This window comes from Mauremys reevesii, linkage group 7 (assembly GCF_016161935.1).
Source record: "Mauremys reevesii isolate NIE-2019 linkage group 7, ASM1616193v1, whole genome shotgun sequence".
Taxonomy (NCBI): domain Eukaryota; kingdom Metazoa; phylum Chordata; order Testudines; family Geoemydidae; genus Mauremys; species Mauremys reevesii.
In genome coordinates this window covers 43,430,526-43,457,277 of record NC_052629.1, presented here as the reverse complement: position 1 = coordinate 43,457,277, position 26,752 = coordinate 43,430,526, and the positions used below count along the sequence as shown (strand labels likewise).

At 40.6% G+C, this 26,752-nt stretch overlaps 1 protein-coding gene across 9 annotated transcripts in view; it reads right to left on the bottom strand.

Annotated features, from left to right (window-relative positions):
- RUFY2 (RUN and FYVE domain containing 2) overlaps nt 1-26,752 on the bottom strand; it is a 66,397-nt gene that overhangs the window by 28,576 nt on the left and 11,069 nt on the right. For all 9 annotated transcript variants that reach the window (XR_005582739.1, XR_005582741.1, XR_005582740.1 and 6 more), the window contains exons 4-12: nt 25,769-25,870; nt 21,484-21,607; nt 10,139-10,200; nt 9,610-9,675; nt 5,702-5,771; nt 4,326-4,427; nt 3,359-3,475; nt 1,687-1,854; nt 9-106 (exon numbers count right to left, since the gene is read on the bottom strand). Coding sequence is in view for 4 of the 9 variants with exons in the window: in XM_039481144.1 (XP_039337078.1) it covers nt 9-106; nt 1,687-1,854; nt 3,359-3,475; nt 4,326-4,427; nt 5,702-5,771; nt 9,610-9,675; nt 10,139-10,200; nt 21,484-21,607; nt 25,769-25,870 (909 nt within the window). In the remaining 5 variants the exon portion in view is untranslated. The remainder of the gene's footprint in view (nt 1-8; nt 107-1,686; nt 1,855-3,358; nt 3,476-4,325; nt 4,428-5,701; nt 5,772-9,609; nt 9,676-10,138; nt 10,201-21,483; nt 21,608-25,768; nt 25,871-26,752) is intronic.

The following is a 26,752-nucleotide window of genomic DNA, read 5'->3' as shown; positions in this document are numbered from 1 at the left end:
TGCTGTACCTTTGTTCCAATTGTTTCATAGTTGCAGTAATCTGATTGGTCTTATCCTCCAGTCGACCAATTATTTCATTCTTTTCTTTCATGGCATCTTCAGAAACCTGTATTAAACAGATTAATACTGAAGCAGGTTTTATATTAAACTATATGTTTGATTCTTTTGTTCATTCTCTTAAGGAAAATATTTGTAATATGGCTTTGGGATTTGTTTGCTTATTTGTTTTTAAAACATTCCCATCTAAAAAAAAAAAAAAAAAAGCAATATTCAAGAAAAATATCTAAGTACAGAATTTCAATCTAAAGTATATTTGCATTTTATTGGAATTTTACAAGTGTACGCTCTTTACTAATATACGTTTTTCAGTTTATTTCTTTTAAATGTCTTTTTTGTGAGTCTACTAAAATTCAGTGCTATTTTTTTAAATAGCTCATTATATCATAGCAACAACACCTATAAGCATTAGTTTTAGTTCACATTGAGGTCTTCCTGGGCCCAATCCTGCAAGGTTGTAGGCACCGATAAAGCCTTAAGTCTGTACCAGAACAACAGCTAAAATTACTTACTGATATAGTGGAGTATTTTAATATTCTAACATTATTTTAACCAGCCTCTGACAAATGTGAACATCCCTGCTTCAAGGTCTAAATATAGGTACAATATTGTCATTAAATCCGGTTAATATCACCGCACAAAAGTTCCAAAACACACATTAAAACAGAAAAACTACAGATCTCTGACAGACATTCTGCATAAACACCAAAAATAATACTGAAGAGCCTTTTTCTATACTGTCTCAGTTTATTTTACTAAAGACAGATCTTTATTCCTGTTTTGCTTTCTACACACAACATTTAGAAGTGGACAGTGGCATGTTGGTCCATGCATCTACTTGTCTACTCTTTGCATCGTGTAATGTTATTTCTATATGCACTTTCTCAAGTGGTCATAACTAACTTCTATTCCTGCCTTTGACAACTTGTTCAACACATGAAAATGGCCACAAAGTACTTTCTCTTGAATTTCCTTGGTGTTTGGTCATTTCTTAGCTGCAGTTTGTGAACTCTGAAATCTGGAGCCTCTTACCCTCAGAAGTATTTCTGTGGCATTGCAAAGAATGTTATATCCCTTCTTAACAGCCTCTTTTCTAATTAATATGAATCCAATTTTCCTAATTGATCTTCACAGTTATAACTCTCAAAGCCCATTTAACCACCTCACTATCCTTTACTTTTTACAATTCCTTCACTGTTCTTTCTAATATGGTGCCCCCAAATGGAGCACAAAACTCCAGGTATATCATTCTCCCTATGTACAGTACCATGATGATCACTTGTGCTTCAGTCCTCTATACATCTCAGTGATGCTTTAAAATGACTTCCATAAAACCTGCCTTATGTGAATGCAATTAACTTATACAGGTAGCATGAAGATCTTATTCTGAAAGAGGAAGAGGGTAGATAGAAGTACAGAGCTGAGCTAAAAAAGCAGTGACAATGAGCAAAACTAAGAAAACAAGAATTTAACATAGGAATGAAAGACTATTTGCTTCAGAAAGCTGATAATCTTCTATTGCTATACTGTTTCAAATGTCATGAGTAGCATGCACTATTTCAAAAGTCACACACATCTTACATTTATACTTCAAAGAGGTTTCAACAATGTAAAAAAGTTCTCCTTTACCTGCAGCTTTTGGTACATTTCTATGTTAATTGCTTTAACTTCATCTAGCTGTTGTCGAAGGCCTATGAGGGTATCTTGTTTCTCATGAATGTCTTTCTCCAACAACTTCATTGCAAGTTCTATCTCATGTTTCATACTAACTTGGACCATTAGCTCATTCTCTATATCCTACAAGTTGCACAAAAACACATATTATGCTCTGTTAGGGTTGCCAAGTAACTGCACAAACCCAAACACCCTTGCCCCACTCCCTGCCTTGTTGCCCCGCCCCTGCCCCAAGGTCCCACCCCGCACTCACTCCATCATCCTTCCATCTCTCCCACCCTCACTCACTATCACCAGGCTGAGGTAGGTGTTTCGGGTGTGGGAGGGGATGCGGGGTCTGGGCTGGGGCCAATGGGTTCAGAGTGTGGGAGGGAGCTCTGGTCTGGGGCAAGGGATTGGGATACAGGAGGGGGTGTGGGCTCTGGGCGGGAGTTTGGGTGCAGGAGGGGGCTCAGGGCAGGGGCAGGGGGTTGGGGTACAGGAGGGGGTGTGGGCTCCAGCTGGACAGCACTTACCTCTGGCGTCTCCCGGAAGCGGCAGCATATCCCTGCAGCCTCTAGGCGCAGGCAGGGGCAGCCAGGCAGCTCTGCCCATCCCTGCAGGCACCACCCCCACAGCTCCCATTGGCTGCTGTTCCCAGCCAGTGGGAGCTGTGGAGTTGGCGCTCAGGGCGAAGGCAGCACACAGAGATTCCCCGGCTGTCCCTGCCTGCGCCTAGGGGCCACAGGGACATGCCGCTACTTCCGGGAGCTGCACCAAGCCAGGGAAGGTAGGGAGCCTGCCTTAGCCCTGCTGCGCCGCCCCCGCCAGCCAGACTTTTGGCCTATTAAAATCTCCTGGATTGTTTTCAATAGCAACCGGGAGATTGAGGCTGATTCCAGGAGACTCCCGGCCAATCCGGGAGGGTTGGCAACCCTATTCTCTGTCAACACAGATTTTGTAAATAGCTATGCAACATTTTATCTAGTATTTCTGATGGAAAACTAAGATATGACACTGCAGGTCCTGCAGTGCTGGATCTTTCACCTTCACAAATCTCTACCTTCTGTGAAACTTGGCAAAACAGATACTGTAAATATTATGTAAACATTATACTCAGTCATGCATCTGGTGACTTGTGTTCATTTGTTTGTATCTTAATAAAAGCCACCTCATTTTATGCAATATCATAATTTGCATAATTTCTTGTAAGTGAAATAATATTTTAAGAATAAAAGAGTCAATTTTCTATTTACAATATTAAAAAGTCAAAAACAGTAAGAATTTCTACTTTTGGAAAAAACATTTAATGCATGTATATAGGAAACCTACTCAAAATACTGATGATGGCTAAACATTTGAAATTAACATAGCTGCTAAAATCCAGTACATTATTCATACAAAAATCAATATTCTTCCTAATTATGCTTAGTGACACTACTGTTAAAGAAATACTAATATAATGGCTCCAAGTTTTCAAAAAATTGGAACAACCTTTTCATGAGGTTAGAGAAACAGTGTGGTAGATTACTAGCAGCACACATCCCCTGGAAAAAATGTAAAGCTAGAAATAGTCAAATAACGTATTAAAGAGACAGTAAATGTTAATCTTGTCGAGGTTTACATAGCACATTTTAAATACACTCACTTGTCGTAATTGTGATTCTTCTCGAAGTTGTCTGCGTGCTTCATTGTACATTTCATCCAGACCCTGTCTGGAGTGTCTGTACGTTTGAAGCTCTGCCTCAACATCCACTTTGGTTACCTATGCAATTGTTATAATTAAATGTAACAAATTTGGAGAGAGAAACATTGCTTAAATTCACAATGGACTATGTAAGCACAATACATACACTGAACCAACGGGATCCAAGGTTGAACACATTATGTATTTATCACTTTTAAATTGAGAATTACATTTTAGCTTAAAAACGTAAACCTTGCAAAATTAAATGAACTTATTGCAGACTTCTGATTCAACAAGTTACTTATGCACATGCCTAATTTTTAAGCATGTGAGTAATCCCATTAGCCAGAAGGAGACAACTCACATGCTTAAAATTAGGCATGTGCTTAAGTATGTTGCTGAATTGAGGCCCGGAAGAGTAATTTGTGGTACAGTATTTCACTGGGTCTCTGAGTAACCCCGGAAGCATTTAATTCACCCAGTTATTTAAATATCACTAATATAGGGGTCTCCAGGTTATCCAGAAATATTTTTCAATAACTGAATCTAAAATTATTCATAATGACTGTTCATAGTAGTACAGGATGTACAATATCCCAGTCCAACACACAAATTATTTTCTGACAAGTTTTACAGTAAAATATTACCTTAACCACTGCAAACAGAAAGTTGTAAAATCTCAAAGATCAAACGCAAAATGTAAGGAAAAAATCCTAAAAATTTGTTTAGAATAATAAATTAATCTAGACTGATTCCTACAATATTTAGATAAGCTTTCTCGTAAGACATAAATGTAACAAATCACGTAGGCCTATTCCTTGCATAAAATTGTTTTAAGGCAGTTCCACTATTTGCTGAGCTATAGTTGCCAACATAAAACATTCAAATGATAAGCCAGGTAACATTTAATTATACTGAATTCACATACCTCTAGGTGATGCTGTGTTTTCATTAAAATAAGTGTGTTTTCACTTCTTAACTGATGATTTTCTTCCTGAAGTTTAATTATATTGTTTTTTGCTATTGCTAACTAAAAGGGGAAAAAAGAGAGAAAGTGTATACTATTTTTGTGAACACTAAAAAGACCCCAACATTATTTTAATATGTACATAGCTAACATTACTGCTTACTCTAGTCTCATAGTGTGCTGAATAAGACATCTATTTTGTGTGCATGCACAACTACCATTTATAGTAGGAGTCACATACTGAGGTGAGAATAAATCTAAATTAGGACCGTCTTTTTTATTTTACATCTCTTGTACAGAGGAATAGCTTTTCAGTGGTACTCTATTCTAGCTAAAGTATCCATACTTCCTTTATTCCCCCTTGTTAAAGTTCTTATATATACTTCAAGTTAAATGGATATATTTTCTATTTTTAAGCAGTTTCTCAACATGAACCTCCAGGTATACTGTATGCTGCATTATGCAGCATCTTACACAAGCAAATTTCCTGGGTAAGGAAAGATAAATCTGGGACACAGAGGACAGGGAAGTCCTACAGTGTGACAGAATAAAGAAAGGCCTCAGCAGAGGCCCCTACTTAATCCTGGGAGTTAGGCAGAAGGCGTGTCAGAAGGGGTGGACTATGGGGAGAGCAGAGGGTTTGTAAGGGGCGGTTTACATGCTGTTCATTATCTGGATTTGTTCACATCCAGAATAAACAGCCTCCTCAACTGCTAAATGTAGAAATATCATATTTCCCCCATTTCTCTTTCAGGGCAGGTAAGAAGGGGAAAAAACTGATCTTCCACTCCTAATCCCAAATATGTTATCTACTTCAAGTATTAAGACACTGGAAACTACGGGATGTTTAAAAAACAAACAAACGATCTGGCACAGAGAGGCAGACAAACTTATACCTGCATATTGTGAATGAGCTTTTAGAAAAAGAGTCCTTTGGCTTGAGCTGAGACAATTATACATTGTCCACTCAACTAGATCTAGCTCTCCTGTAGATTGGTAGTCTGAAGAATGCCTTTGTTCAAAGTTGGTCTCCACAAAATGGAACTGACAGCAACTCCCAGCATATTTAAGATAGGGTTCTTCTCTACACTCTTAAATCCTGCTGTGAAATTGCAACGTTTTACAGCATTTTACTAATTCAATAGTCCACTGGGATAAAGCTGACCACAAGTCCCAGCAACCATTGTGTTATTTCTTCAGACTGAGACAAATGTAGCTGAATGTATTAGGCAGTGTATCAATACAGTTAATTAGACTGTACTTGTAGAGGGAGGAAAAAAGGAAACACGTTCACCACTGGTTAAAAAATAGTATTACACATTACTAAGAAACAATACCTCTTCAATTAGTTTAGTGTTTGACTTCTCTAATGAATCAACTCTTGTATGAAGGCTGCTGACTGTGCTACTGAAAGTAATAAAGAAATCAATATTCAGTATTACACCAAAACTCATACAAACACACACAAAAAGTTTTATGTCAAACACTAAGTTTACTGGCAACAGCCAATAGGACTGCATCATTGCAGCTGGAAATTGTTTCTAAAAATGTTACAGATTATCTCCCTTATGTGATATGCTCTCCTCTTTGCAATGCTGGTCACTGTTGACAACACTGTCAATATCCCTGCCACCCAAGCCCATGATTTGGGTGTCATCTTTGACTCTTGCTCCTTCATCCTTCACAACCACACAGTGTCCAAATTTTGCTGCTTTGTCCTTGATGTGTTTTCCACAGCTCTGTCTGCTTTTTTTCCCATACAATTAAAACTCTTGTCCAGATTCTCAGCACTTCCCCAGCTTAACTACTGCATACTACTCCTCCCTGGCCTCCACTCCTCCTTAAGGTCCATTCAGAACACAGCTACTAAAATCATTTTCCTTCTCCATCATTCTATTCATATCATTTCCTCCTTGAAATCCCTCCTTTTCCCACCACATTATTTTCAATCTTTTTGTTCTTATCTTTAAGGCCCTTCACAGCTGTGCCCCTTCCTACTTATCTGCTCATCTCTTATATAGCTTCTCCCTCCCACCAAGCCTCTTCCACTGTCTGACTGCCAATTTCTCCCACAAGCATCTTCCAAGGTTGACTTTTATGCATTGAACAATCCCCAACCTAGTCTGTAAAGACAAGTGTTCTTTCCTCTAAACCTACTTCTACTATGATGCCTATAGAAGGCTCCCAACTGGTAATCAATAGCTAGATGGAGGGCTGATTGTAATTTATATGTGCATGGGAGCAGCTAGTTCGTGGGGTGTTCAGTACAGAAAGGGGTATGTGCATGTGTGTATAATATTTTTTTAAATATCTTGAAATCATCCAGTTATAAACATAGGCAACCGATCAATTCACTTGGCCTTACTGCAGCAATTCTACTCACTTGCCCTCCCCCACTTTCATTTGTCACATCCCATTTGTTGTCTCATACCTCCTATTAGAGAATTCATAGGTGTTCACACAGTGTTTAGCAGAATGGGGCCCCACTACTAATTGGGGCATCTTGTTGCTATCGCAACACATAATAAATAATAATCAACAAGCACATTACTGATGTTTAAAATAATGTGATAAAGAGATTGAAATAATATAGCTTCAGTATAGCTTCTACAGATATTTTTAACTTCTGTTGCAGTAGTTTTTTCCTTTACACAGCAATACTGTGAACATCCTCACCATGCATTAAGTTGGGGGCGGGAGGGGAGCTTTGTTCAGCTGGACGGAAAAGGAAAATTGCCCCCTTTAACTGCAGGAATGAAGCTTGTATGGCAAGCCGGTGGAAAGGGGGTCATTGCCTGCTTAAGCCCCTGCCCCCAAGCGGATTACCTTTTCCAGATAGGAAGCAGGAAAACTGTACACCTGGACCAAGTTGGCAGGGGATGACACTGCTCCTTTTCCCCACAGCTGACCACAAGAAATGGGAAGTATTCATACGCAGGGAAGTTCGAGAGAACCCCCTTTAACCGGATCAGGTGAGCAGTGCCCCAGTTACCGTCCCACCCATGGAAGGAGTTATAATACAACGTTTTGTCATGATCCACTGCAGGCATTACAGTCAGTCCCCTCTTCTCTCGGGAGGAATGGGGGGGAAGGGAACAGATGGCTGAGAAGGAATTTTCCCTCACTGCCAGATTGGCCTAGACGAGGTGGGTTTTTCACCTTCTCCACAGCAAGCTGGGGGTTTACGGGGGCAAAAGGGGGGTTAGCCCTTAAAGTTGCAACTCATTATGGAAACTTGTGGTAGATGTCTGGTGCAGGTATTCTGTTGGGAATGGATATGGATCAGATAAAAAATAGATGGTTAAAGGATTTAAAGGAGGCATGCTGTAAAGGTGAGGGGGGACAAGGGGGAAGGGATTTCTACAATTTCCATGAGGGAGAGTCAATCCTCCATTCTTTACAGCCCCCTTTACACTCATCTAGAGGGGTCAGTGGCAGGGTCCCAGCAGTGGGATGGCAAAGAGGGACAGATGACGACAGCCCCTGAGTATAAGGAAACGATCATGGAATTACCTGCATTGTACAATTGTATCTACTGGGTAGTCCCAGGTATTTTAAGACTAAAGTTACAGCCTAATTAAACCCAAATCCTGTGACTCCTGTCATTCTGGCATAGCTGGACAATGAAAGTCCTAAGCTTTACACAGCAACACTCTGCTGGGGGATTTCAGCAATGGAAGAATGGTACTTCCCAAAATCAGAACAGAGGCTCGTCTCAAGTCCCAGTAGGTTCTGCTCTTAAAAGTAAAGATTTAATAAAAGTAGGTTTTGATAGTACATTATATGGGATATGGATATTTCACGTCAAATGTTTATGAAAATAAAATATAATCTGAAAATCTTTTTCTCATCCTTTGATTTTGTATGGTAAAATGGTAAAGCTGCTACCAGCAGAAGTGATCCTTAATCCCCTTTTTCATTCATCAAAAAAAAAAATTACCTCCATCATATTCCATACTTTAGCCTCTGCTGTACCTAATATTGGAAACCTGAACTCGACAATCATGTGGGAATCAGTTCCTGAGAAAGTTGCTCTCTTTGTTTTACCACATGCTTCATTCACTAATTAAATTCCATCTACTTTTCCTAAGAAGAGGCAGCATATTCACAGGTCTTCAAATCAGGATCTATCCAAATACCAATTTTATGTGCATTAGAAAAAGCTATCACCTCTGTACTAAGTTCCACTTACATTGGCTACTTGTTGGGAAACTCTTCTTTCCAGAAAACTCTTTCTACATCTCCAGTGTTCACCGATATGGTCAGGGTCCACCAAACCATTCATAGAATCACAGGAGTGGAAGGGACCTCAAGAGGTCATCTAGTCCAGATCCCTGCACTCATGGCAGGACTAAGTATTATCTAGACCATCCCTGACAGATGTTTGTCTAACCTGCTCTTAAAAATCTCTGATGACGGAGATTCCGCAACCTCCTTAGGCAATTTATTCCTGTGCTTAACCACCCTGACAGTTAAGAAGTTTTTCCTAATGTCCAACCTAAACCTCCCTAGCTGCAATTTAAGCCCATTGCTTCTTGTCCTATCCTCAGAGGTTAAGAAGAACAATTTTTCTCTCTCCTCCTTGTAACAACCTTTCATGTACTTCAGAACTCTTAACATGTCCCCTCTCACTCTTCTCTTTTCCAGACTCAACAAACCCAATTTTTTCAATCTTCCCTCATAGGTCATGTTTTCTAGATCTTTAATCATTTTTGTTCCTCTTCTATTCAGACTTGGTCCTCAACATTACTACAACAACAACCAAAGTGCCATGGAGGTTGGCATGAGAAATAGTTTATGGAATCCTTGAGCAATCATAATTTTCTCACATTATTTTCTCACATGCTAGAGTGGAATGTTGATGTGGTCACACATCACATGCTGTAAGGCCAAAGATTTTCTGATAAGGCACAGTCACCTGTTCCTGTGGCGTCTTGTAAACACAATGTAGTTCAATAACTTTCAGTTCTGCCCTGTTTTTTTTTTTCCTGTTCTCCAGATCAAAAGGAAAGGGGTCTAGCCATCGAATCAACAAACTGACATTTGACTCCTCTCCTCCAGTCTCCTCAGGAGAGAATATATGTCTGGCAATTCTTCTCCATCCTCAGACTAAGTAGGAAGGATTTTTAATCTTTTCCCCTGAACTTTTCTCCTGCCAATGTTATGATACACGAGCAGAGGGGAAAAGATGTGTTTTAACCTGGAGGAAGTCTGGACTGACACACAAACCCCAATAAATACATACTTTAGTTGTCTGTTCAGTTCCTCTACATAATTCTTTTGGTCCAAAATTGCAGCAATCTGGACATTTCTAAAGAGAGAAGGCAATTAATTTTTAGCAAGCACATTTGTCTATACGTTCAAAAACATAGATGTATCTTCTATAAGCATATGAAAATATACATATTAAAAATTCTATGAAAATACATGGACGTGGTTTGATTTTATTGCCAAAAACAACAACCTCTACCAGCATATCGTGTAGTAATAAGTACCATGTGACAAAACCTGATACTGCATTATTGCAAATAACTGTAAATTTATATTTAAAATTTGTGAGCAAGTGTAAACTTAAAGAAAATAGCCCATTTTAAAATCAACTATTTGGTTGAAGGAACATGGTCCCACAGATTTAGAGACAAAACTATTATGCACAAAATTACTTAGTGCATTTTAGAAACCTAAACAAATAAAATAAATATGCTAAATATTAAAAATTTCAACAAATCATTTAACTTCATATGCAAAATCCAAGGTGTTTTGACAGAACATACCTTTCTTTACCCCCAATATCATCTTCATTCTTTAAATACATAGAGAAATCAATCACACCAACCTAGAATGAATAATGTTGGAATAAACTGTGTTATTCATGCCTTTATATGTATTTAACTAGCAAAACTTCAGTTAGTCCAACTTCTTTAAGAGTGATCCAGCCTTGACACATTTTCTTGGAGTATGCAAACATGAATGCTAACATTTTTTCAGTTGATCTTTATTTTAAGAAATTATTTGAAAAACAGAAGTCTTAAATTTTCTGTTTCAATATATACGATCAGTTTAGAATCATATAACCTTAGGAGCACAATGAAAACATCCAATGAATCCTTTTGGTTCTTGGAGGAACATATTTATTATATTTGAGTGGGTTCATTCAAGGAGCAATAGGGAAAAAAATATTTATATCTCATTATTGGAACTCTATTAAATACATGGCAATCCTGCTCATTCTAAGTAAATAGATTTTTAACACTTCTTCCACTACACTTTTGTTCTCACCTTCTTCAGTTCCACAGTATTTCTTGCCAAACTGCATGACTTTCCAAAATCATTGACTCCCATAACCACAATTCCAACCACTTATACACAACCTTAGCCTTTCTTTAAGACCCCTTCATACCCTGCTGCCAATCAGCACAAGATTCTGTCAATTTTTTCAAAGAGAAAACATATAAGATGTACGGTTTCCCTTCCACTCTTTCTCCACCTCTTTACACAACTTTTCCTCCTCCAACACTGTCACAAATGTCAAAGTTTTCAGTCTATAACTCTTCAAACCTGTCCCCTTGGATCCTATCCCATCCTGACTACTGACCTCCCTTACCTTCACTCTCATGTCTTCCTTGACTGCCTGTTTCCAGCACAATGCACGCATGATCTGATCTTCACCATCCTCGCAAAACAAACTACCTTTTCCCCCCTTGCCTAACTACTGCTTCATCTCCCTTCTTCCCTTCACCTCAAAAGGATGGGTTATTCACCTTGTAGTAAAACTAGAGTTCTTCGAGATGTGTTGCCCCTATGTGTAGCATACATCAGGTTGAGCGTGCGCTCCACACATCCAGGACCACAGACTTCTCCCTAGCAGTGTCCATCTGGTCTGTGCATGTGCCCTCACTCTCCTCATGCTCTGCACCAAGGGAATAAAGGGGACTGCCAGACCACAGTCATCTTAATTCCTTCTCTACCACCAGTTCCCAGTAAGTGACCAGGTAGCAGGGAAGAAGGGCAGGTGGTGCACTATATATAGGCATAACACATCTCAAAGAACTCAAGTTACTACAAGGTAACCCATTCTTCTGTCCCTGTGCAGTGCACTTCAGGTGATTCACAAGCAGTGCCTGAAGTCCTATAATACAACAAACTATAGAACTACCCTGCCCAAAAGAAACATCAGAGGTGGCTGCTTGCATCAGCAGCTAATGTCTTGCAAAAGAGCATACAGAACTCAAAGTTGCTTCTCTCCAGATGGGTGTAAGAGGGATCTCTCTCTCAGGGAAGCTACCAACGTTGCTTCAGCTCTTACTGAATGTGCTCTCACACTGCCTTCAGGGGGCTTATTGTTCATCTCATAGTAGAGTAGGATGAATCCCAAAATCCATTATGACAGCCTCTGGGAGGAAATGGTCCCTTCTCCTTTCCTTCATTCTACAAATGATACAGAGCACCTAGGAGACTCTCAAAATGATTTTGTCCTTTGCAGGTAAAAGGCAAGAGTCCTATGCACATCCAGTGAGTGCCATGCCACTTCTCTGTTAGAGGGAGGCTTAGGCTAGAATACCGGTAAATGGAAGCTTTGGGTGCAGTGTCATGAACACCGTATTCTTAAAAAAACTGACTGAGAGGTCCTGTCATAAGCACCCCTAACTCCAACTCTTCTGGCCAATGTGATAGTAACCAAAAACACTACCTTCATAGAGATATGCATCAGAGAGCAAGATGCTAGAGGCTTCAACTGTGATTTAGTGAGGGTTGAAAAAACAAAGAGTTCATGTCCCAGGCTGGTACCAGGTTAGCCACTAAAGGGAAGGGTCTAGTCATACCCTTCGAGAAGTGGGAAGAGACTAGGTGAGGGGGAAAAAAGAATATTTGATGACTGGTGGATTAAATGCACTGATGGCTGCCAAGGTAGCCCAAGGAAACCAATAGATAGCCCCGTGGAGTACATGTCCAGAATCTGTGCTCATGAAGAGGAAATTCCTCATTGGTCACACCAAAACATAAATCGTTTCCACTTGCTTCATAACGTAGCCAATAGAGCTAGTGTAGCCTTTTATTTAGCAGCAGTGCAAGGAACCTACGGGCTTGTATACTGTAAGACATTGGCTTAAACAGGTTAGCATAAGTGAAGTAGGCCTACAACCCTTACAATAGATAATATGGCCTAGATTTTGGGGAACTGGGAATAACTTGCTTACAAGGGGAGTTGGTACATAATGATACCAGGCATCCACAGGAATACAGAACTGATATTAGGCTTGGTTATTTTAGGATAAAATTGTTGGCAGATGTTTAATCAAAACTTGCTTCAGCAATAGTTGACGTATATGGTAGCGAGTCAAAAGGCATTATTATGCTACCCTATAGGATAAAGACATCACAATGTTATAGGGTGAGGAAGTTAGATATGGATATGGGAGGCTAGGTATCTAAATAAATATTCATGATAGACCCCAGGCCCCATAATAGGCAAAGCCACCATGTAACGGGTGCTAGCTTTCCATCATTTACCCTTCACTCTTCATCGTTATTATCTATCACTGACCTTTGGGCATTAGGGGTCTGGACCATTGGACTCATTTGGCATGCCAGGGACAGAGCTGGTCCTTTGTCTCTAACCGCCAGATCCCCAAGGAAGGGTAAGTATATGAGCATATGCATGATACCAAAGATATCCCTAATGCTATAATATTGCTATTTGTTTATGTGGTTTGCAGCTTTCTTGTCTTGACTGATTGCGTTAATAAGAGTGGCTAAGGCTTTGCTTTGCCTTCAGTGTGTCTTTGCCATATATTCTGGGGTTCCCCAGAAGATACTGAACTTTTTAGTTTTAATTCTGTTGTTTCTGATTCTGGGATAAAACCCTTTTACCTCCCAGCTCATTAAATTAGTATCAATTGGCAACCAATGCAATTATTAATTTAATAATTTAAAGAATCAGGCTACAATAACAGTTCCTGGTAAAGTCCTTTCTACTTCTGCTCAGGATGGTCTGGACGCAAACCGAGTAGGCCTTTTCTATTTCTGAGATCCATCCAAATACCATGCCCTCAGAGAAGCGTGACTGCGTTGGGGTGGTAAATCCTTTCCTCATATTATTCATAGATTCTAAGGTCAGAAGAGACCATTATGATCATCCAGTCTGACCTTCTGTCTAGCACAGGCCACAGAACTTCCCCAAAATAATTCCTACCGCAGATCTTTTAGAAATCTTAATTTAAAAATTGTCAGTGATGGAGAATCCACCACAACTCTTGGTAAATTGTTCCAGTGGTTAATTACTCTCACTGCTAAAAATTTATGCCTTATTTCCCACCCGAATTCATCTAGCTTCAACTTCCAGCCACTGGACTGTATTATACCTTGTTCTGCTAGACTGAAGTGCTCCTTATTAAATATTTGTTCCGCATATAGATATTTACAGACTATAAGCAAGTCACAACCCTCTCTTTGTCAAGCTAAACAGACGGAGCTCCTTGAGTCTGTCACTATAAGACACATTTTTCTAATCCTTTAATCATTCTTGTGACTGTTCTCTGAACCCTCTCCAATGTATTAACATCCTTCTTGAATTGCGGGCACCACAACTGGACACAATATCCAGCAGTGGTTGCACCAGTTCCAAATTCAGAAGTAAAATAACAACATCTCTACTCCTACTTGAGATTCCCCTATTTATGCATCCCACAATCACATTAGCTCTTCCGACCACAGCATCACACTGGGAGCTCGTGTTCAACTGATTATTCACCATCACTCTCAAACCTTTTTCAGGGTCACTGCTCCCAGGATAGAGTCCCCCATCCTATCAGTTATAGACTCACAGACTTTAAGGTCAGAAGGGACCATTATGATCATCTAGTCTGACCTCCTGCACAATACAGGCCACAGAATCTCACCCATCCACTTCTATAACAAACCCCTAACCTATGTCTGACTTATTGAAGTCCTCAAATTGTGGTTTGAAGACCTCAAGGTGCAGAGAATCCTCCAGCAAGTGACCCGTGTCCCATGCTGCAGAGGAAGGCAAAAAACCTCCAGGGCCTCTGCCAATCTGCCCTGGAGGAAAATTCCTTCCCAACCCCAAATATGGCGATCAGTTAAACCCTGAGCATGTGGGCAAGACTCACCAGCCAGCACCCAGGAAAGAATTCTCTGTAGTAACTCAGATCCCACCCCATCTAACATCCCATCACAGACCACTGGGCATACTTACCTGCTGATAATCAAAGATCAATTGCCAAATTAATTGCTAAGTGTTCAGTCTAGAAGATACCATTAGAGATGCTTAGTCTTGCAGTTCTCAAACTGTGGATTTGTGTCTCCAGAGGTAACATGCTTGTTAACAGCAAAAATGTTTTAAAATAAATATATATAAAAATATAAATAAATAATATATAGAGGTGAGAAACAGACTTCAACTCTATAGCCTACATTCTCTGTTCTCAGATGTATACATTTACGTGTAGCCATATTAAAACACATAAGGTATGTCTACACTACGAAATTAGGTCGATTTTATAGAAGTCAGTTTTTAGAAACCGATTTTATACAGTCGATGGCGTATGTCCACACTAAGCACATTAAGTCGGCGGAGTGCGTCCTCCCTAACATGGCTAGCATTCACTTACAGAGCGGTGCACTGTGGGTAGCTATCCCACAGTTCCCGCAGTCTCCACTGCCCATCGGAATTCTGGGTTAAGTTCCCAATGCCTGATGGGGCAAAAACATTGTTGCGGGTGGTTTTGGGTACATGTGATCAGGCCCCCCTCCCTCCCTCCGTGAAAGCAATGGCAGACAATCGTTTTGCGCCTTTTTTCCTGGGTTACCCATGCAGACGCCATACCACGGCAAGCATGGAGCCCACTCAGCCCACCATCACTGTACGTCTCCTGGGTGCTGCTGGCAGACGCGGTACCGCATTGCTACACAGCAGCAGCTCCTTGCCTTCACGGCAGATGGTGCAGTAGGACTGATAACCATTGTATGTCTCCTGGGTGCTGCTGGCAGACCTCGGTGAGGTCGATCAGGGGCGCCTGGACAGACATGACTATCCTCCTCTTAGAGCACCGAATGAGAGCCAGAGACTCCAGGTCATTCTCTTCTTTAAGTTTCATCTCATGGAAATTCAGTACTGCCTGGAATATCATGCGAGCTGGAGGCTTCTGCCTCTGGCTGCTCTCCTAGCCGTTCACACCGTGCAGTCGCACCTACCCCAGCCTACCCCTTCCTCCCATAGCTCATGAAGCCTGGACAGTAGTAATGAGTATTTCAACTATAGGCTAAGCAAGTGCAGAATGGTGGTAGAATGTGCCTTTGGATGTTTAAAAGCTCGCTGGTGCTGTTTGCTGACTAGGTCAGACATCAGTGCAACCAACAGTCCCATTTTTACTGCTGCTTGCTGTGTGCTCCATAATATCTGTGAGAGTAAAGGGGAGATGTTTATGGCAGGATGGGAGGTTGAGGCAAATTGCCTGGTGTCCGATTTTGAGCAGCCAGACACCAGGGCGATTAGAAGAGCACAGCAAGGCACACTGCGCATCAGAGAGGCTTTGAAAACCAGTTTCATGACTGGCCAGGCTTCGGTGTGACAGTTGTGTGTGTTTCTCCTTGAAGTAAACCCGCCCCCTTTGTTGATTTTAATTCCCTGTAAGCCAACCACCCCTCCCCCCTTCGAAATAAAGTAACTATTGTTTTGAAACCATGCATTCTTTCTTTATTAATTAAATATATATATAACAGACAAGGTAGCCCGGATGGGGTGGGGAAGGAGGGAAGGACAAGGCCACATTGCTTATTGTAGTCACACTAAAAATCAAACTGTTTGACAGCCTTCTGTTGCTTGGGCCATCCTCTGGAGTGGAGTGGCTGGGTGCCCGGAGCCTCCCCTCACTGCGTTCTTGGGTGTCCAGGTGATGAGGCTATGGAACATGGGGAGGCGGTTATACAATGGATGCAGCAGGGGTCTGTGCTCCTGTTGGCTTTCCTGCAGCTCCAACGGACGCTTCATCATGTCCTTTTGCTCCCCCATTAGCCTTAGCATCGTGTCCTGCCTTCACTCTTCACGCTCACTTAATTATTTCCTGGCTTCTAACACTGAATGCCTCCATGCCTTGTCCTTGAGGGCTAATAGTAGGCACTGCTTCAGCATGGGGAATTCCTGGGCACCCACAAGGCCAAGGTCTGCAGGTGAGACTGTTTGTTTAAAGCAATTCTTATAGCTGCTTTTAATTAAAATTAAAATTAATTAATTCTTCTAAAGGGGGGCATATTCACCCACAAGCAGGCTCTTGTAGGAAACACTGCTGTTTTTTATTTTTACTTTATGGTTATAGGCTTTTTTAACTTTATTTGTTTATTTAGCTAAGTGGCTGCAAGCCAGCTCGGCTGGTCAAAGCCAGTTTCATCCTATTTACTTCAGACCATTTATCCAGTTTGTCCATATTTTTAATTTTAATCCTATCCTCCAAAGCACTTGCAACCTCTCCCAACTTGATATCGTCAGCAAACTTTATAAGTGTACTCTCTATGCCATTATCTAAATCATTAATTACAGATGTGTAAACACCCAGCAAGTGAAGTGTGGCTCAAGAGTCTTTCAGCAAGTGGAGAGATTCACCAGTTTTCACTGTAAACAGTTTTTACCACTCAAATAGATGGTCTTCCACCATAGTTTCAACATCCTTTGGGACTCCCGAGGAGGAAAGCCACAACAAGTGTCTCATTAATACCACAGCAGTCACCATAGACCTTGCCACCACATCTGCCACATCTAAGGCTGGAGGGCCGATCTCGTCATCAGTTTTTCCTCACCAATCAGAGCCTCAAATTGGTTTCTAATGTACTTATTGGCAAAGCCAACTAGTTTGCCATAGATGGTAAAATCATACTTGGCCATCAACGCTCAGCAGTTTGAGACTTGAAAGGCCAAGGAATACACCTTTCTCCCAATGAGATCAAGCCTCTTCACTTCTTTCTCATGTGGCATAGACCTGACGTGTCTCTGTCTGCTACACTCAGTAACTGCTAACACTACCAATGATTTTGGAGATGGGTGAGAGAATAGGTATTCCATTCCTTCCACAAGTATGAAGTATCTCTTTTCAGCTGCTTCAATACTGGTGGAACCATGGCAGGAGTCTGCCAAAGCATCCTGTTGAGTTTGAGGATGGTCTTGTTAAGACGAAGTGCCACTCTACTGAGACCCAAGCTATGAATGATGTTGAACAGTCTGGGATACTCTCTCAAATGGGAGTTGTGAGATACCTGGAGATTCCTGCCATTCTGTCAGGACTCAATGCCCTCATAGAACACCTAAGGAGCATAGTCTGGGAATGGGTGCCTGGCACAGTCCTCTTCCATCTCCATGGCTTCAGAGCCCAAATCCCAAGGAAGAGCTCTCAGTACAGGAGGAGGCAGTAATGATTGTCTCTACTGGTTGATGGTTCTGGCAACAGTCTGGCTTGACCTTTACTCAAGGATGGAGACAGAGAAGGGGTACCGCAGGGAGATCAGTACTGGCTGAAGTCTTGGTGCTCGGCATAAGAGTCCAGAAAGCAGCATTGACTCCAGTTCTGGGAGGACCAAGAGGTCATCCAGAGCTGATAAATGAGACAGACTTGACAAAGTCGTTTTCATAACCCAAGTTGCTGAAACAGGAGGCACCAGATCTGGTGCTACTGACATGGTAGATTTCAGTGCTCAAGTACCAGTCTTGGTACTGGAGGGTGCCTCTGGTCTTGTTCTTCAAAGAAGTCCCAGCCTGGTCCTTCCAGGTACCAAATGGTCCCAACACTGGAGAATAAATCTTCCAGTGACTCGGTATAGGACAGAGACTTCTCCCTCCACTTAAAGGGCTTGGATGGAGAACCTTCCCTCCTGTCTTTATGGGAGCACTTATGTCTCCCTTCCCTGTCTGCCCTGGCTCTGCTCTCCAGAGTCTTTTGGAACTGGAAGGTGGACAGAGGTCTTGGAACCACCCAGCACTGTAGAAGAGGGGCCACTCCTTTCTTCTTCAGGACAATGTACAGAGGCTGAACCCACTTTCACATATTCCTCCAGGAGGAATCTTCAGAGTCAGAATTCCCTCGACGGCTTGGTCTTATTGATAGGGCCCTACCAAATTTAGGGCCACGAAAAACGTATCACGAACCATGAAATCTGGTCTCCCCACATGAAATCTGGTCTTGTGTGTGCTTTTATCCTATATTATACCAATTTTTCGGGGAAGACCAGAGTTTCTCAAATTGGGGTCCTTACCCAAAAGGGAGTTGTGGGGGGGGGGTGTCCACAAGGTTATTTTGGGGGGGGGGCTACAAAGTATTGCCACCCTTACTTTTGCACTGCCTTCAGAACTGGATGGCCGGAGAGTGGTGGCTGACGGCCAGGCGCCCAGCTCTGAAGGCAGCGCCCCACCAGCAACAGCACAGAAGTACGGGTGGCAATACCGTATCATTCCACCCTTACTTTCTGCGCTGCTGCTTTCAGAGCTGGGCGGCTGGAGAGTGGCGGCTGCTGACTGAGGGCCCAGCTCTGCAGGCAGCAGCACAGAAGTAAGAGTGGCAATACCATACCATGCCATCCTTACTGCTGCGCTGCTTCCGGTGGCAGCTCTGCCTTCAGAGCTGGGATCCTGGCCAGCAGCCGCTGCTCTCTAGCCACCCATCTCTGAAGGCAGCGTCGCCGCTGCCTGCACCAGCGCAGAAGTAAGGGTTGCAGTACTGCAACCCTCCCCTACAATAACCTTGTGACCCCCCACAACTCCTTTTTGAGTCAGGATCCCTACAATTACAACACTGTAAAATTTCAGATTGAAATAGCTGAATTAATGAAATTTACCCTTTTAAAAATCCTATGACTGTGAAATTGACCAAAACGGACCGTGAATTTGGAAGGGCCCTACATATTGGTTACGACCTACAGATACTGCACCTGGAAGGGATGTGGCAGTACAGAGAGGTGTCATGGTAATCTGTAACCAGGAAGGGCTTGTGGCATTTGATGCAGCTTTTAAATCTGGGGATTCTTGTCATACTCTCCTGCAACCATAGGAAGACCAGGTTTAGAGAGAGGGACGGAGTGAATGTCTGTGTCTGTGTTAGTTACAGAGATTGCTTCCAACCCAGGGGGGAGATCGCAAAGTTATGGGACAGTTTTTTGTATAGTTAGGGAACCAAACCCTAAAAACTAACTAATTATAAGAAAAATTTTTAAACTATTTTGAGAGAACCTGAAGAAACCAGCACAAATACCATAGCTCCCTTCTAAAGCATAAACAGTAAGAAGAAACTAAGATGGTAGTGGTCCGGCTGCCCTATTTATCTCCTTGGTGCGAAGCACAAGGAGTGTGCGGGCACATGCACAGACCAATGGACATTGTTAGGGAAGAAACATCTCTAGTCTGGGTGCAAGGAGCACATGCACAATCTGAAGTGCACCACAAATAAGGACAATCCAAAGAAGAAGAAATAATTGAACAGGCAATTTACAATCGTTCCCTTGAGTTCCTCTCCCTTGACTCCATCCTTAATTCCCTCCAAGACTTCTGCTCTCTTCACTTCACCAAGGTCTCTAGCAACCTCTTCATGGCCATATCTCAGGGCCCCTAGCCCACCTTCATCCTCTGATCTCTCTGCTACTTTTTAAACTACTGAGAATAAATGATTCCTTGAAATCTTGCCCTCCTTTGGCGTTCATATTCACAACACTGTTCTCTCCTAGTTCTCCTCATGCTCCTTCAATATTTCTTTTGACATGTCCCCCCCTCTTCCTGTCTACTCACACTTTCCATGGACTCTGTCCTTTGTTGCACCCCACCACACATAGTTCTCTCGCACATGGTTTCAGTCTTTACACTCTTGACTGACATATCTATCTTTTCATTCTGGATTTGTCTCCCAGGATCCAGGCTCTTGTCTCAGACTGGCTCCCAGATGTCTTGCTGTCAGCTTAAACTTCACTTGGTCAAAACTGAATTCTCTATCTTCCACCGTCTCCACACCCTTCTATTTTTCTTCTCTGCTGACACTACTACCATCCTCCCTACCCCTCTTCTTTTCCCCACATACACGCTGTGCCCAAATCCAAGTTTTGTCCACACAGCTAAAACTCTTGTTCATGCCCTCATTTTTCATAACTTCACCACTTCCTTAATCTGGCCTGACATCCATACCACCCTATTCCAGTCTATACGAAAAACAAATGCTGAGGTCATCTTCCCTTGCCTATTATTCTGACCATATTAAGTCCCCTCCCCATTACCTATTTCTTTTCCAACACACCAGTAGGGACCTGTGCAGACACAAAATTTGTATCCACATCCAATCCATTATCTGCAGAAATAGTCTGCAGATGTAAAGCAGATATCCACAAATTTGCAGGGCTCTACACACCAAGTTCAAGCTTCTTGTATTAATTTTCCAAGGCCCTTCATAACTGTCACTCTCTACTTATCCTATCTTGCCTCTGACAGCATCACCTCCAGGCCTTCTTTACTGTCAATAATGCCCTATTTGTCAGCTTCTCCTACATCGACCCTTACACACAGAACGCCCCTCAAACTCATTTGTAAGGCCACTATCTTCTCCTTTAAATCACTCTTCAAGACTCATTTCTACCCTGTCTCCTATAACAAATTAGCAAACTAACCAAGACTGGGTAGAGAGGTATTTGGGGATATTTGAATTTATGTAATTTTAAAAAAATGTATAAAATATACATGCATTTCTTTATTGGCAGTTGTATGTTGCTTGTCATCTTAGATTATAAATTTTCAAAGCACAAACTATGTCTTCTAATAAGTGCCTAGCACACTGCAGGCAGTACAATAATACAATTAAACAACAGCAACAACTGTAGACAACTTACCTCTATGATTCAGTAGTTAACTGATATTTAGTAAGAGGCAGTTCTACTTAACTATGGAAATTCGGAATTCGGTAATTATCACTAAAAGTCTTTAAGTTCAAATAATTTGTAAAGAAAATGCGTTGTCATGGATGAACAGATGGGAACATATTTATAAGCAGCTATGCATCTGCCTCTACGAAAGCATTGGCCGTTTTCTTTAAAAGTTCCTTTCAAAAGACTGGGTAGTTAAAGAAGTTTATAATTAACTTACTTGTGAATCCAAGTCTTCTCCCTTTACACACAGGTTAGCATCTATCACATTTAACCCAACCAAGAGCCCAACAATAACTGCTCCTTCTTCTTCCATCATCAGTGCATGATATTCATAAAATTCGCTGTAAAGTAATAAAATGTCTTGTATCAGAATAATTATTTATTTCCTGCAACATTTTAACATATTGAGATTTATTAAGTCACTGCTAAATGGAGTGTAAATCTGAGTTGTTCCTGTAATTTTAGCCTTACTCTGATGTTCTTAAAGAGTAATCAGATTTGTACATATTGTGACTTCATCACTGATGTTTAACTAAAAGGAAAGCAGGGACACTAGAAAATGCAGGAAAAGTGATAATTATGGGAAGTAGTGCCACATGTTTTGTAAAAATGCTAAAGGAAATCTTGTCATATTTGTGAAATGTTCTGGGGATACTTCACACATAGTGTATTTGAATTTTTAAGAGAATTGGGGCTTGAAATCAAAAGAGTAAGAAATCAGACAAGAGACTGGTGGGAGGAGGAAAAGGGCAGGAAGAGTTTCCTAAAGCTGTAGCAGTCGTTAAAGAAATGTATGCTCCACTAACAAAGTTACATGCCCAACAGACACTGTGTCAAAATCTCACCTCCTCTTCCTACTTCTCTGAATTTATTTTTGTTAAAAACAAAGTTTTGGGAGTATGCAACAGAAATACAGTGCTCTCAATAGAAAAGAGTGACAGACCATGATGAACACAAACTCAAAGTAATAGTTGAGTCAAATCACAGATATTTTGTTACAATAGATCTAGTGTAACTTCATGCACAACTAGTCTCATTGATTTCAGTAAGACTATACACACATATGAAGTTTACACATGTTTTTAAGATCAGGGGCTTAATATTTAGAGCAGAGGTATATTGCAAATTCCTGAGTTACTGAGATGCATTGCCCACTTCAAGATTAAGCCCCTTAAAATATATAGAATAAAATTTTCTAGAAGATTTTTTTTAAGAAAAGCTATTTCTGATAACTGTTACAACCCAATTCCAGAACTACATGCCTGGATAGGCCAGTAACTACTAGTTTATAAAAAGTATCAATTCACAGCAACTCCACTGGTAAACTTTTTCATAAAGCTTTGGTTTTCTTATTGAGTGTGTGCGCTCAATTATTTTTTATATTTTAAAATTTATTTATTTAAGGTACTTGTAAGCAAACTGTCTGATAAGGACTAGGTGTGACGCAATGGAAATATTTTGTAATATTTTTATCTCAGTTTCCCCTATGCTGCATTGTTACCCAGTGGGTGGAAAGGGACTGTTTGCTTTCAGGACAGGTTGAGACATATAGGTGTGGATGTCACCTAGCTGTCTGGGCTTTAGTCTCCATATCAGTGGAGCATCTGAGAAGAGAATGGCAAATCCAATTGCCACGACATTAACACCTAGCAACCAATGACCCAGAGGGATAAAGATTTCCCCATCTCTCCTTAGGGAAGCTGAACAACAATCCCAAGTTCGAGATCAAAGTACTGCAGAGGTTGAGGTGGGGGATAACAGCTGGCTACTCACCTAGAGTCTGACAAAGGTGGTCAGACAGAGATACAAAGCTTGAACCAGTGAGTTCTCTACAGCTTGAACCAGTGGGCTCTGGGTTAACCAGAATGGACTATGCTTTAACCTTCAGTTCTCTATACTACCCTAAAGACTTCCTATGCAGTGTTCCAATAAACAAATAAAACCTACTGCTTTGACAGCAGTGTGTGACTGTTACTGCAAATGCTCGGTGAGATGCATTAATCTCTGAAGAGTGTATGAGTCTCCATGAGAAGTCTGTTGGACTTGCTGAACAGAGCTCATAGTGTGAAACAAGAGTGCTGAAGGCCCAGAGGTCCAGTCTAAGGAGGCGGTGAAGCCACATGGCTTACTTGGAGGAAAGGTGAGACCTCTAGCAGGTCTGGCACACTGAAGGGAGCCTTCCTAGTGACCATTCCAAATCTGGGGCCATAGCACCAATCATGTGGATCTGTGACTCTAGGTATTTGTCATTTATTTCAGTAACGAAAGCAACATGAGAAGTCTTAAGACTTTTTGTAGCTTATATAACTCTCATGCAGGAGAACTAGGGCTGTGAAGCAATTTAAAAAATTAATTGTGATTAATTGCGCTAGAATATCATTTATTTTAAATATTTTTGGATGTTTACAACATTTTCAAATATATTAATTTCAATTACAACACAGAATACAAAGTGTACAGTGCTCACTTTATATTTATTTTTATTACAAATATTTGCACTGTAAAAACAAAAACATCATATTTTTCAATTCACCTCATAAAAGTACTGTAGTGCAGTCTCTATCATGAAAGCTGAACTTACAGATGTAGAATTATGTACAAAAAAACCAGATAAAACAATGTAAAACATAAAACAATGTAAAACTTAGTTTAGAGCAGGGGTACGCAACCTATGGCATGTGTGCCAAAGGCAGCACGCGAGCTGATTTTCAGTGGCACTCACACTGCCTGGGTCCTGGCCACCGGCCCAGGGGGCTCTACATTTTCATTTAATTTTAAATGAATGAATTTTCTTAAACATTTTAAAAACCTTATTTACTTTACATACAACAATAGTTTAGTTAATATATTATAGACTTATAGAAAGAGACCTTCTGAAAACATTAAAATGTATTACTAGCACTGACACCTTAAATTAGAGTGACTAAATGAAGACTCGGCACACCACTTCTGAAAGGTTGCCGATCCCTGGTTTAGAGCCTACAAGTCCACTCAGTCCTATTTCTTGGTCAGCCAATCACTCAGACAAACAAGGTTGGTTACAATTTGCAGGAGATAATGCTGTCTGTTTCTCATTTACAATGTCACCTGAAAGTGAGAATAGGTGTTCGCATGGCACTGTTGTGGCTGGCATTGCAAGATATTTATGTGCCAGATGCACTAAAGATTCATATGTCCCTTCATGCTTCAACCACCATTCCAGAGGACATGCTTCCATACTGATAATGGGTTCTGCTTGATCATGATCCAAAGCAGTGTGGACTGATGCATGTTCATTTTCATCATCAGAGGCAGATGCCACCAGCAGAAAGTTGATTTTCCTTTTTGGTGGTTTGGGTTCTGTAGTTTCCGCATCGGAGTATTGCTTTTAAGACTTCTAAAAGCATGCTCCACACCTCGTCCCTCTCAGATTTTGAACGGCACTTCAGATTCTTAAACATTGGGTGGAGTGCTGTAGCTATTTTTAGAAATCTCACATTAGTACCTTCTTTGCACTGTGTCAAATCGGCTGTGAAAGTGTTCTTAAAATGAACATGTGCTGTGTCATCATCCGAGATCGCTATAACATGAAATATATGCAGAATGCAGGTAAAACAGAACAGGAAACATACAATTCTCCCCCCAAGAGTACAGTCACAAATTTAATTGACGCTTTTTTTTTTTTTTTTTAAACAAGCATCATCAGCATGGAAGCATGTCCTCTGGAATGGTGGCCGAAGTATAGAAGGGGCATACGAATGTTTAGCATATCTGGCATGTAAATAACTTGCCATCGTGGCTACAAAAGTGCCATGTGAACGCCTGTCCTCACTTTCAGGTGACACTGTACATAAGAAGCAGGCAGCAGTATTTCCCGTCAATGTCAACAAACTTGTTTGTCTTAGCAATTGGCAGAATAAGAAGTAGGACTGAGTGGACTTGTAGGCTTTAAAGTTTTACACTGTTTTGTTTTTGAGTGGAGTTATGTAAACAAAAAAAAATCTGCATTTGTAAGTTACACTTTTACAATAAAGAGATTGCACTACAGTACTTGTATGAGGTGAACTGAAAAATACAATTTCTTTTATCATTTTTATAGTGCATATATTTGTAATAAAAAATAATAATATAAAGTGAGCACTTTGTATTCTGTCATGTAATTGAAATCAATATTGAAAATGCAGAAAAAAAGTCCAAAAATATTTAATAAATTTCGATTGGTATTCTATTGTTATAAGTGCAATTAATTTTTTTGAGTTAATTGCATAAGTTAACTGTAATTAATTGACAGCCCTAAGGATAACCAATTTTTTTCCCATGTGGGGAAGACCCTTATAGCCTGAATCTTGCCTGGAGCTTATAATGGAAGTTCATATATATTTCAACTGCAGTATCACAAACAAGAAGTTATAATGTAGTTACATTTTATGATATAGTAAAGTGCCAAATAAAACACTAGACTTGATTTCCTAAACAATTTTTTTTTAAACTTAAAAAGATAAAATTTCAACAAAATCACTAACCTAAGAAGATCTCTTTGAATGATTAAACAGCGTAGATAATCAGCCATTTTTTTTTGCATTAATGCCAATCGTAACCACGCCCGGGCACGGCCCAACGGTGTTCTGAAAAGAAAAAAAAATTAGTCAGGATACAGCTGCACATCAATTAGTCTTATTGCCTTCATGAATCAGTTTGTTAATATGCAAATTCAGATTTTAAAAGGTATTTAAAGTTATTATTTGAATAACACTCAATAATCAGTCAAGATACAGGGCACAATTTTTTTTTATTTTTTTTTTATTTTTTTAGAAAAATAGATAAAACACCAAACATTCTCATTGGTTAGTATAACTGTTAAAACATGCTGATTTGCAACCAAATATAGCCTTTACATTACATTTGGTACTTTTTCTTTTTTTTAAACTAAGAAGGAGACTATACTATATTTAATATATATTGCCATACATTTACTCATTCTTAATGTTTACACTCTTATGTTAGAAAATGGTGAATTTACTAGATGATAATTTTTTACTCAGGATTTGCTTCAAGTTGCATTTGGAAAACTGGAATTCAATTACAAATATAAAAAAAGCAAAATGCTTGTTTTGTACGAGCTAATGATCCAGAATACACAAGAAAAAAAAGTCTATCTAAACACTTTTCATTTAAAACTGATTTATTAGACAAAGGGATCATTAACTCAAACCATGTCATAACAGATTTTTCACAGGATTTGTGGTATTAGTGGAATGGGTGGGAAGGTATTTATGAGGTGATCCATCCAGGGTAGCAGAAGGGTGTTGCCCTTCAAGCCATGGCCAGAGCTGCCCTAGAGCAGTACAGGGACAGTTTCTTGTTCTTCTGCAAGTCAAAGAGATCCCAAGACAGTGTTCCCCATTGGGTGAACATCTCATTCAGAACAGAATCATGGAACTCCCATTCATGATCTGTGGGAAAACATCTGCAGAGACTGGCTGCTGGGGAGTTCTGCACACCTGGTG